Below are 12,995 nucleotides of genomic sequence, written 5' to 3'. Positions count from 1 at the left end.
GCCGCCGCCGCTGGTGTTACTCGCTGAGGCCTCCCGAGCCGCGCGGTGCCGCCAGCCCGAGGGCCGGGGCCGCTCCGGCGGGGGTGGCGGCGCTTCGGACTGCGGAGCTGCCGCGCCGTGTGTGGCGCGGGCGCGCCGGGGGCGTCGCGTTTGCAGCACGGCAATAAAAGCCCGGCTGGGCCAGAACCGGCGCCGGCTGTCGGGCCTCGCTGAGGGGGCGGCCCGCCCGGGGCGCGGCGGCGGCGCTGCGCCGTTGCCGCGGTGACGCGGGGCGCCCGTCGGAAGTAGCGTCGGGCGGGCGGGGCGGGGCGCCGCTTCCGGGCGCGCTGTTGCATCAGCTCGCGAGCGAGGGGAGGAGGCAGCAGGATGGCAGCGCCCGCCGCCGAGCAGGGTAGGTCGGTGACCGGCGCCGAGGAGGCCTGGCGGGGCGCGGCGGGGCGTCCTCCGGGGTTGGCGCGGCTCGGTGGTGGTTGGCGCCGCGGCTCTGCCGCTGTCACGCTGTCGGGCGGGCGCCGCGGCGGTGGGCGAGGGGCGAGCAGCCGGCCCGCCGCCCTGTCGCCGCTGCTGAAGCGGCGGAGCGGCAAATGGCGGCGGGGGGCCTGGGGCCGTCGTCCCGGCGGCCTGCTCTGCGCGTTCCCCGGGGCGGGCGGCGGCGAGGCGCCCCGCGGCTCCCGCAAGGCTGTGCCGGGGGGAGCCCCCGAGGTGCCAGGCCGGCAGCCGCCGCGACGTGCTGGGGGCGGGGGCGAGGTGTGGGCTCGGCGCCTGCCGCCGGGGAGGTCACCGGTGTCCCTCGGCGGCGGGTGACACGTAGGCAGCGCGCGGGGCGGCGGGGGCGCGGGGCGGCGGGGGGCGGTTGCGCCTCTTAGGCCGGTACCTACGGATCAGGGGACCGCCGGTGCCCTGCGAGGCCAGGGGAGGCGACCCGCATCGTGCCTCGCCGCCAGTGTAAAGGTTAATGATGGCACACGGCGATCTGCGGAAAAAACCGGGAGCTTCCCGGTCCCGGGGCGAGGAAGCAGCAGTTCGCCAGCCTGGTGGGCTCAGGGCGGCGTGCGGCGGCTGCCACCCCGCTCGGTCGGTGCTGGTCGCAGCCCCCCGCTCTGGGAAGGAGCACGGCAGTGGGGGATAGCAGGGCAGAGAACAGCAACAAGAAGCCTCTGCCTTCCTCGCTGCCTTTCCTAGTCATCGGTGTCCTCCCTTGAACTCATGTCTGAACTTTTTGACTTTTCCAGATTTTTTTGTGTGGTCACGTTTTAATGATGGGTTAGACTATGCCCTTCCATATGGAAGGAGGGCCAGGGTAGTCCTATAATTTTTGGCGCTACTGTAGCAAATGGAAACTTGGATTACCAGTCATACAGGTATGAAATACCATCATGGTAGGTAAGGGGTTGGAAATTTTTGTCATTCCAGTTAAACATCTGTAGATTCAAAGATTTTGCACCTTTTTCTTCGTTACCAAAAGATACTTTGCTCTTTATCCATCACAAGTAACATTCCTGTCTAAGGGAGTCCAGAAACATTTATTGCTGTTAGGGGACTGACTTTTTCAGACATTTTCAGTATCTTAGTTAAGGTTGGGAGGAGGAACCACCAAAGGCTCAGTTGAGGTGTCCTTCAAGACAGTTTTTAGTTACATTTATTGTTGGGCAAATAGTATTTGCTTTTTACTGAAACTGTTACATTTAGTTTCAGTTCAGGAGAAGTAGAAGTGAAACTTCCAGGGCTAAAGTGACTGGGACTGTTAAGCTCTTCCTTGGTGGGAGATGACGGTCTTAAAAATCCCTGCTCTGCTAAAAGCCTCTTGATCCTCGTGTGTGAGTTTTGGAAAGTCCTTTGCCTTGCTGTGTGTGTGCTGTGTCTTGCATGGATGGGATAGCTGTGTTGGTTCAGTTCTTCTGAATGTTTTATGGAAATGTATAATTCCTCTTGGCTGAGCAGACAGTTGGACTTGCTTCCAAAGCTATCAGAGTGGCCAGCCAGAATGATAAATGGCCGGTTTTGAGCTGTGTTAATAATGAGACCCGTTACGCTTATATTTTATGAGTAGTTTTAAATCTGTGAAATCCAAGTTGGAAGAGAAATGACGTTTTAAAATATTCAGAAACATCTTAAGATTTTTCCTCAGAGAATGCATCTGCAGAAATCCTGGAACATTGCGGTTGTCATCTAATTATGACTGACAAGGTTAGCAGGTTCAGGGAAGCCCAGGAAACTTGATTTTCCCCGAAGCAAAGTAAATCCATTTTTGTGTCAGCTTACTGCCTACTTTATGGCTTTTCTGTATTTACTTTGCTGTTAACACCTTCAAGGAACAGAGGTTTTTCTTTTCAAGTTAATAAAAGTGAAAAATTTACATCAAATTTGATACTGTGTGGGTTATACATTAAACTTCAAAAGGTATTTAATGGGCAAATAAAATGTAGAAGCAGTCTTATACCTTTGAGTCTGTGTGTTGCTGCAGTCTTACAAATTCCCAAATGCATGGGAAGAAGAATGTGTGACAATTATATTGCCCAAAGAGATGATACACTGGCAATTATTGTGAAAGAACTGTTTTAAATAATGTCTACAGTGGAATTTTTTTGAAACAACTTTTTAATGTGGGCGGAGTGTTACATTATCTATGATTTTTCAAGGTTATTTTGCTGCCTCTCCCAGTACTCATGCTCGGTGTTTGTTTTCTGAACAGAGTTGCTCTTGAGTGATATGATTTGGTGTCTGTGGATCATTCCATTCACATGAGTTAACATTTAGTGTTATGCAGCAGCTCTGTAATACTTTATGTGCTTCTGTTGTCAAGAAGACACTTAGTAATGCAATTGAGTAGTAGCAACCGTCATTTTTCTGTTTTGGGAGGGGAAAAACATCGCAGTCAGAGGGAAGGGCTATTTCTTAGCCTTGTTTCCTAAAGCAACAAGGGTAGAACAGGTCAGACCTATATACGTCCATTGGCACTTCTCCCTCAACAGTTTTTTAATGCATCGATTGGTATTAATTACGTTTGACAGTGGGCTGCCTCTTGTATAGACTTGGCAGACTGAGCAAAGATGTGTTGGGGCTGTACAGGAGGATGGGGATAGTGAAGTGCATGGGAGGAAGAGATGGAGCACTTGGGAGATACCAGGAAATATTTCAGTGGGAGTGTGTGATGAATTAAAGGCATTGTGAGACACGATGACAAGACTAAGGGTGCAGAATATAATTCACAAGAAAACAAGACTGTAGATTTACTACTCTTATTTTTAGTAGTGATATAAATTAAATTGGAACAGACTTTATGTGAAGATAGTTTTGACCGATTAAAAACTTTTACTTGAAAAGAGATGGCCCTCTGGTATACCGCTTTCCAAAAGACAGTATTACCATATTCATTCCTTCTTCCCAGGAGAGCATCCTTCGCTTCAGAAGAAGAGGTTTTGTTTTGTTAATTCAGTCCAGTTTGGAGCTACTCAAGAATGCCAGAAGTGAGAATGATTTTGTCCCGTATGTACTGAAATAGGATGCTCAGCGGTATTGCAGAATTGCACTGATCACTCAGTCCTCTCTCAAACACAGCAAATTTGCTTGTTTCTCTGCATCTGGCCACAGCAGAGAGTAGAACACATCCATGCTAGCTTTAAGCTAGCTGTCATGGTTTGAAAAGTAGCTGTCAGTCTAGGAAAGGAAATTTGTAGCTCAACGCAGCCTGTCAAACCAGTGTGGGAAACTTATACTGGTACAGCGAGCCTGCTGGGAGCTTGAGACTGCTGCAGCCCGGCTGCTTCTGTGCCCTGAGAAATCCTGCCAACAGCTGTTCAGGTGTGTTCATGCTGTACTGCATTTGCTGTGGTGTGCAGTCATGGACATGAGTTTGGGCTCAATTTGAGTCAGTGACTGGTCTCAACATAAAGACATCCGCCTCTTAGGTCCCCTGGGCTAACTGGTTTCTTTGATGTACTACACTTTCAAGTCTGCTGTTGCTCTTGCAACTAGACATAACGTCAAACTTCGTAATTTCAAGTATTAATGTGTGTGCCAAGATTGCTCAAAGTAATTTTGGTTGCTTTGCTTATCAGGGCTGAGCTGGTACCTACATTTGCAGGCAGTATTTGCCATCTCTCCTTACCAAAACTAGCTGGTGTGAGTTCTGTCATCTTTGTTGTATTTATGTGTAAGTTTGTGCACCTCCCCTTTTAGATGGGTTTGCAGATGTGGTTGGAAAGCACATTTTTTCAGATATACTGACTTGCCTCCCATTAGCAGCCTGGTGTGTGAATAATGGTTGTAATAACCCTAATAATACTTAGCAAATTGAATGTTGCTTTCCTTGCGATAGATCTTTAAAGATCTTTTCTTTGAGATATAGTTTCATTTCTACTCAGATCATTCTTGTAATTTTTTTTTTCTTTTGGCCTTCTCCCTCATATGATTCCTGGATACAAAATTCACATTCAAGGAAGACTTGTGTCTTAGGTTTCCATAGTTAATGAACATAACTATTTCAAACTAATTCATGTGTATAAACATATGAAGTTCTATGATGATAAACATCAGTAAATATTTAGGAGCCTGAAAAGTTTATGGTAAACTCAACTATGTGAGCTGAAGCTGAATCCTATTCAGCTGAGTAAGGCGAGCAGGTAAGGTCTAGTTACAAACCATTATTTGTTACTCTTTGTTTATACTGAACAGTTACATGGATAGCCCTGGAGAAGAATTGAATCTGTGAAGAATGTGAATCTGACTTTGATTTTGTGTATGAATTTTAAATATCTTTGTGACCTTTTGTTAATATTTTTTAAATCACTGATCTCTTTTATTAGTTCTACTGGTGTGCCACTGTGTCTCATTTATACTTGAGTCAAACACAACCACACTTGGTATCTAGCTGCCATTTCCCTGTCATCCTGTGTTCCTTTAGAACATTTTAGTAACTGATTTTTATATAGGAAATGAGCTGCTCATAAAGTCTTAACCGATAATATTCTGAAAAACTTCTTAATTCTGCAGTCCCTCACATCCTCTCATAGCCATCACTTCCCCATCTCCTTTCATCCTTCCCTTTCCAAAAGCGTTAGTCTGTGAGCACCTCCAATGCTTTGGGAGCTACTTGTGCAGAAGATGTTAGTAGTAGTGTAAGAACAACAGTTGTGGTAGTGGTCTCTGTCAGAGTTTGGGAGCAGGAACAGGTGTTCTCATACTGGCTCTCTCACTTGATTGCACTATGACCTTGACAACATCTTAAATTACTTTCTTGGCTGACTACCTAAGCGGGGTCTTGGCTTAGCTGTTACACTTTGTGTTATACAGTACTTTGAATGTGAACGGAGTTACAATTGTTGAATCATTGTAGGAAAATATGAATGCTAGGTTTATCTAATGTCAGCGCTAGTCCAGATGCCATAACCTCTGCAGTGCTTTGTACCCACTGACTTGAGGAGGGCTTGCAGTTCCTGTGAGCATCCCCACCAAGTCACAGAACTCTTCCACTGCTTCCTCAACATCCCTGGATTTGCAAAGATGAGACCTAATTGAACCCATGATTTACCAAATAAATCATGGAAATAAAACATTGTGACGGAGGAGCATGATCTAATATTCTTTCTGTTAATTTGTGTAGATCTTACTCATTTTAAATATTGTTCATATGTCTGAGGAGAGGAAGTGGCATAGGAGAAATATGGGAAGGTACAGCAACTGAAGTTTTGAGTTGCTAAAGCAAGTAGGAGTAACCGAGCATCACGCTGGGAGCTTGCATGTGGGCCCCAGTCCTGCAAAGATTTAATTATGCCCAACTTCAGTAGACCTATTGACAGCCTATCCATAGCATATAAAATTAATCATATTTAAGTATTTGCAGGATGAGTGTTTTGGAAATGTGGAAAAGACAGACTGATTAGGTTTGCTGTGTATGAATTTTCTCTGGTTTCAAGTAGATAGTATTTCTTCATGAAAAGGACCGGTGCTTTTGTCCTTATTACTCTTCGTAAAATGTCTCCAAAAAAATCACCACAGCATGAACATAATCTATTAATAGGAAACATATTTATTCAGTACCTTGTATTAAATACATTTTTCTCTGAATTTCTTGTCAGTTGTCAGAGCTAATTTAAAGGGGGAGATGTATAGTGTAAGGATATATTTTGGTCATGGGATCTCCTCCTTCTTTCAATGCTGACCAAATATCCTGTGCCTCTCTTTACAGCTTCCAGCTACAGTTTTATTCTGAGCATTAGTGAAGAGGAAGCCAGGGTGAAGGCTTTGAACGAGTACCTGAGCACTCGTAGTTATATCCAGGGGTTCACATTTTCACATGCAGATGTGGAGGTATTCAGAAAGTTTTCGGGGCCACCTGTGGACCAGTATATCCATGTTGTCCGGTGGTACAGACACATAGAAGCAATCTATGATGGCAGCAGTGAAAAAAATGAGCCTTGTAAACTTCAAACAAGTGAGTAATATTAAACTGGTGGGCAGGTTATAGACTAGCTGACATTGTATTGGTTTTTATTGCTGGGAATTCCTAGAAGTTCCCTTTCATACTTTCTTGCACGCTTTAAAATTTACCATATTGACTTGTATTCAAGGTCATAAAATTCTTCTTGCGTACAGTTACTGCATAATTGTATGACCTATTGGAATGTTTAAGCTCTGTTTCCACATTTCTTTGATTTTAAAATTCCTCAGTGTACAGAATTCGATTGTGTGTATTTTCTTTCAAAAGCTAGCTGCTGGATTGTAAAAGGCTATGTGGGTTTTGGCTTCTTCCCTAAAATAGCAGGATTGGCTCGGTCCGCTTTCTTTTTTTCCTGCAAGGGTAACTAAATAGTTGTTGTATAATATACAAATTCATAATAAAGTAAACTCAATACTGCCTCTTACAATTGTTATTAACGCTGAATTTCAAAAAGAATATTTGGGCTTCTTTTTTAACCGTGGCATTGCTGGTGATTTGAGGAAATGCTAACCAGTTAATCTAGGACATTGTGTAAGCATGGGTGTTGGCATTTCTGGGAGCTGCATCACTCTCCTGAGTTGTTTTCCAATGAGCTAGTCTAATATAATTGCTTTATAGTGAGATCCTTGCTCAGGGAGTCATGAAATAATAATAATAATAATAATAAACAGCAGAGCTGTTGTATAGTGCTTGCAATACCTACAAATGAATGCATAATGTCCGTCATCTTTGCTGATGGTTGTTGACTAATATTACTCCAGTGCCATTCTCACAACCTCTCATCAAATGTGTTCTCAGTTCCTAGCAGACCAGCAGTTAAAATCTGACTGCTGCGAGTAGATTCTGTATACCTGTGTGTGCCTGCATGCATTTGTGATGGTTATTATCGATTGCCCTTCAACAGCCAAGGGATCTCAGCTGTACTGCTGGCTCTGAGAGCAGATTCATGCCACTAACTACACTTTGTCTGCAGACTTTCATGGATCAGGGTGGAACAATAAGAGAAACTGTCTCTGGTTTCTGGTCCATGAAACCTTTCATGTTAATCTCTTTTTCTGAAGGGTTATGTCTTATTATCTTCATCATCTGTGCATATGAATCAGGACTCCTGAAATGGTATTCTGCAGTGTTCGCTATGAAAATGACGTGAATCTGCCACACATCTTAGACCTTGGGTATTTTATCAGTGTTTTCTTGGGTGTGTCAGAGAGCTCCAGGGGTGGATTGGAGCAAATGAACTTCAGTTCAACCAGGGGGAAGAGGATAGCTGACAGAGACATATTTGAACAGACTAAACAGTATGTCTTTTACTTTGCCCTCGGTGTCTGTATAGCAGATACAACGTGACACCTAATTCGCAAGCTGAGAACTTCAGGGTGCAGTATCTGGTTTTTTTCTTATGTTTAGTGTGGTTGTAAGTAAATAAAGCTTTACAGATCTATCTTTTATTAGACTAACCCACATAGGCTTCTTTCCCTGAGGGGAATGTTAGCCACAATTAAGCATGGCAGCATAATCTTTGTAAATCAGAGTAAACAAATCCATACCTTACTGTATGGTCTGTGTTATGGATAGACTGCTCTTTAAGTGTTCCGTCCAGGAGTACCACATGCAATGAAATGTTTAGAATAAACACATATTTCCGTGGATCCATAACAGGGAGATTAAGCGGAGTCCATTTGTGAGACAAAGTACTGCAGTTAATATATTTTTTTCACGTTTAGGCAGTTATTCCAACAAGGAAGATAAAGAGATTAAATTTTTTTATACCATGAATATTTACATTACTTGAAGGTTTTCAGCCATAATACTCCGTTTCCCCCAATATCTTCATATGAATAAGTGAAGAGCACCCTGACACACAGGATGAGAAGGCAAATTTTGTTGTCAAAACAAATAGTTTATATAATATTTTAATTGCAGTTAAAATGCATACCGTGAGAACTCCTAAAGACAGTGCTGTGTGTATTATTAAGCTGGCAACCCTGCTGTATTTTTTAATTTCCTGGTTTGCTTTCATTCCTAGTTAATGTGATAATTAGTTTAATATTACTACAGCTGCAAGCAGCTTTGTGTATAGCAAAGTGCAGATCTTCAACAGATGACATACTCATGAAAAAACCATGAGTTTAACAACTATGTTGCTGCTTAAAAATTTAAAAGTTAAAAATGCAAGAATATTGTCGCTAATATTACCCTGGGTTTTATCTGCTCTCTTTAATGGCAAAATTTAGCTTCTTGCTGAATTGGAGCATATTTGTGGTAAATGAGTGTGTTCAAAAATGCTTTGTGTACATAGCAACATGCAGGATAAAAAGCTGAGGTTCTTTCTAAACCTTTCCCTCTCCCCTCCCTCTCACGCTGAGTACACATACTCTGTCAATATTGGCTCTAGAGACTGTTCTCTGGAGACTTCGTGCAAATTCTGTATGAGATCTGTGATATGCCGTCACGGTAAAATCAGTGGCGTTGCAGAAAGCCCAGGACTGTCATAACACTTTATTAATAATTCATTAAACTTCAAAGCTTTTGTTAATGCTTTAACGGAATTGCATGCGCTTACTTTTATAGACTTTTCCTTCCTGTTACTTGGATTGAAAGTTAATAGGGGTAGCAATTCAGGGAGTAGAAAATAAACTAGATTGGAATAATTTATTTTGGGTTTAGTGGCTTTGTAGGAAGCACTAACAAAGTAGTTGGACTACTGGGATTGGAGCTGCTTTGTCTAATTGTATGTGGGTTTTTTCTTTGGAAATAATGACATGATAAGGAGAAAATGTTATATTACAGATCTGTTTGTGGAAAGCATCTTTTCAATTCTCTTTAAACTACTTTTCCTCTTAGGTAAAGGCAAGCGTGTGCAGCCTCCCTGGTCTCCCCCTGAAGGGACAAAACATTCTAGGCTCTGCCTCTACAACAGCCTGACTCGCAACAAGGTGACTAAATGAAAGAAAAGCCGAGATTTCCATAGAAACACAAATAGTGGAGTCATCAAATGTTTGTTTCTGAAGTGTTTACCCTATCAGTAGACAGGTTTCTGTGTTGTATGGTGTGGAATGTTAGCAAGCACATGCGAGATGCTGTGTCAGTCAAGTGTGTTTGCTGGGCAGATGTTATAATATAAACAATAAATATACATATACTACAAATGTGTGTATATATGTGGATATTGCCTAATATATAGTTCCCAATTGCAAGTTACCATCATGCAAAATAGCCAGGGGTTAAACTGTAATACACATAAGTACAAGCAACGTGAACAGATAAAATCACAGTTTCTTTCTTTAGGTGTCTGTGTAGAAGAAAAAAAAAATAGTATCTTGCCAATTATATTATGTAATATAAACTGGTAAAACTTCTTGTGGTCTTCTTTGGGAAAGAGAGGAAATACTAAGAATACTAAGGTTATATGGGATGTAGTATCAAAGTGTGTGTTACTCTGTAACCTTTTTCAGTGCGGAAGAAAGCTGATCTTTCCTTTCACAAACACAGCTTGAATATTACCTTGCCTAGTCTGAATCTTTGTAATCTGATACCTTACTTGATAAGAGTGCAGGTAAATAAGCAGCCATACTCTGTTACCTCTCTTACATGACAAAGCTAGTGGTGACCTTTTTTTACAGTAAAACTGGGAGTGGAGTAACTATTCCTTTTTTGTAATTATAGTCCGTGTTTTCATGTCCTAATCTCCAAATGTGGTGTTACTGGCCTGATATCATGCCTTCAATTTCTTCTGATCATTGTACCTTCCCTTTCAATTAAGGAAATATTTCAGCCTCAGAATGGAAGAAAAGTTTTGTGGTATTGCTGTGGTCCAACAGTTTATGATGCTTCTCACATGGGACATGCCAGGTACTTATTTTGATATAGGTAATAACAGTGTCTATCGGAAGCAAAAGGTTAATAGAAAAAGGTACTTTATTTAGATGAGTGTATTATTAGAAAACAGTCGTGTTAGACTCAATGCTTGAGATGTAAGATTAAAAGCATGTTGTAATATTATGTCATTGTGTGATTAAAAACTTACTAGTAGGTGAGGGAAAATTAAAACTGCTGTAAAATAACTGACTCTGAGATTAAAGTAGTTTGCGAATAGAATAGAAACAGGCTTGAGGTGTTTGCTAAAAACACTCCTATATCTTTTGTGATTTTAGGTCATACATCTCATTTGACATCCTAAGAAGAATCTTGAGGGATTATTTTAAATATGACATTTTCTATTGTATGAATATTACAGATATTGATGATAAGGTAAGGTCTTTTAAAATTGTGATATAAAATACTGTACTTTGAGCATGGAATTCAGAGAGTCATATGTAATTGCTGTTTGATAAGCCAAGATAAATCTTACACTTATTAACTTAGACATACATTTTGTACACAGTCATTGATGTTTCTCAGTTTTTTAGTGTTCCTATGGTAGCAAAGCCTGTATTCTTGTATGTAAATGAATGTTATCATAAATAATGAAGACCAAGCATTTTTCAAAGATAACATTTTATTTGCCTGTTGTTGAGATACCAGATTGACTCTGTTGAAGTAGCTGATTGACTGTGTACGATGTGTTTAATTTGTATTACTACATGAAATTCTTATAGCCTGTTAAATTTATCGGGATTCTGAAATGCCTTTGGTATGTAATAGATTTTATTTGCACTTTGTATAACTATGTGTCACTTCACAAAAATATTTTCATGTTTCTGCTTTGTAGATCATCAAGAGAGCAAGACAGAATTACCTTTTTGAACGGTATAGAGCAAACAAATCAGCACCAGATCAGCTACTTGAAGATGTTAAAACTGCCTCAGAGGTGGGCATGGTATTTAATCCCTGTTGGTGTCTTAAGTTCTTACTCAATAATGTAACAAAGCATCTAAAAAATGCCTCTGACTTTGCTACCTCCTTAAACTTTCTGCTTGTTTCAGTTATTCTATCGAACTGGTACCACACAGAAATATTATTGGAACTGCACATCATTTTGATTTTTACATTGTTTTAGAATTGACAGGAAATATCCATGTAAAAAGAATGTCCGATTTTTACATCCATATAACTTGTTTGTGAGTGCGTGTATCAAATTGTTGTTGGGGTATTGGGGAAAAAGCTCAAAAAGCATTTCAACATTTGTGTGTTAAAATTAAAACTTTAAAAATAACCCTTAAAAACAGTTTTTAAACAGTGGTATGTCCATAATCTTTTAAAGATTTCTCTTTCGTAGCATTGATGGCCTTGGAAAGAGCAAAAAGTCTCCAAAGCTTTAGGGATTTAATAAATTGTGTATGCTGGACTGAAGGTGGGGGCAGGTGATTATTAGGATTACAGATCACAAAGATTGTCAGTCTAATGCATTGAACGCAGGCCTGGGAATAGGAAGCCTGGACATCTTGTCCAACTATCATTGCCTGACATACTCCCTATGCATAGCAGTTTCGTATTAAAGCTTCTCCTTTTCAGATTTGTGATAATCAGCTGTGTAATTAAGGTGATCAGCTGCATGGAAAATGAAAATTAATAAACAACAGTAATGATGATGTAGTAATTCATAAAGTCTTTCTGAAAAACTGAATTCAGATGTGAACTAAATTTTTTTGACTTCACCTTTATTTCTGATGAAGAGTATGTTTCAGTAGTTTGATACCAAAGCTTTTTATGTGGCATGATGTATTGTCACTAGCAAGATACTATGTGGCAAAGATAATGTATTTTGTATAGAACAGAGTGCTACTGTACTGCAAGTTGCTTTCTAATTTTTCTAATTCTTTTTTTAATTGTAGCTTTTTTCAGTTAAATTAAATGAGACAACAGACCCAGATAAAAAGCAAATGTTAGAAAGAATTCAAAATGCAGTGAAGTCTGCTTTTGACCCTCTACAAGAAGCTGTGCAAGCAAAACACCCTGCAGAAGAGATCAAGAGATGTCATGAGGTCAGTTTGAGCTCCTTTTTAAATATATCTGGCTTATAATTGTTAGGGGTTTAAAAAATATTTTGCTTGTAGTAATTCCCTGAGACATTATGGAACTTTGTATTCATAAATAGAGGAATTGTATGGCTGAGGACTTTTTACTACTTTGCATTCAGTAGAGGAAATTTGATCCTTGAATTCAACTATATAGTTTTCAGGTGCTGTTTTTATCAATTACTTTTTTTTTTTATTATTATTCCTTCCACTGTGAATAATAAGTCAGTTATTTTTTCCTTTCCCATGGGTTTTTTTTCTCTTGCACATATTTAGTTTTACTCTTAGACTTATTTGTCTTGATGAATTAATTTCAGTATAAATTACTGAACATGCATTTATCACGTTCCAATACTAGTGGGAGTTTTCTACATAGTTGTTTCCGTCTCTGACCAGAGAAGAAAATACATCCCAAAAAATTACGCTAAGGATAATTTTTATCCAAAGACCATTACATCTAGTGACAATAATCTTGTTGCCTTTTTTGGGCTTTGGTACTGTCCCAGTAATCAAGTCAGCCAGTATAACTACTCTCTTTTAGTAATTGGTTTCTACTTTCATCTTTTCTTGCTTTCAGAATATTTGTGATAATTACTGTA

The 12,995-nt window shown here is 40.8% G+C and overlaps 1 protein-coding gene across 2 annotated transcripts in view; it reads left to right on the top strand.

The window, feature by feature from the left end:
* The first annotated feature begins 277 nt into the window (after window positions 1-277).
* Window positions 278-12,995, top strand: part of CARS1 (cysteinyl-tRNA synthetase 1) — a 34,496-nt gene continuing 21,778 nt past the window's right edge. Inside the window, exons 1-7 of one of the 2 annotated variants that reach the window (XM_056353430.1) lie at window positions 289-391; window positions 6,188-6,433; window positions 9,284-9,375; window positions 10,203-10,291; window positions 10,594-10,690; window positions 11,151-11,249; window positions 12,214-12,363. In XM_056353430.1, coding sequence (XP_056209405.1) covers window positions 367-391; window positions 6,188-6,433; window positions 9,284-9,375; window positions 10,203-10,291; window positions 10,594-10,690; window positions 11,151-11,249; window positions 12,214-12,363 — 798 coding nt within the window. In that variant the 5' untranslated portion in view covers window positions 289-366. Of the gene's footprint in view, window positions 392-6,187; window positions 6,434-9,283; window positions 9,376-10,202; window positions 10,292-10,593; window positions 10,691-11,150; window positions 11,250-12,213; window positions 12,364-12,995 lie in introns of both variants that reach the window. The other variant, XM_056353431.1, reaches the window with a different exon arrangement.

The sequence above is a fragment of the Falco biarmicus genome, chromosome 10 (assembly GCF_023638135.1).
Source record: "Falco biarmicus isolate bFalBia1 chromosome 10, bFalBia1.pri, whole genome shotgun sequence".
Taxonomy (NCBI): domain Eukaryota; kingdom Metazoa; phylum Chordata; class Aves; order Falconiformes; family Falconidae; genus Falco; species Falco biarmicus.
The sequence above is the reverse complement of the archived record's forward strand: the minus strand, read 5'-3'. Positions and strand labels throughout refer to the sequence as shown.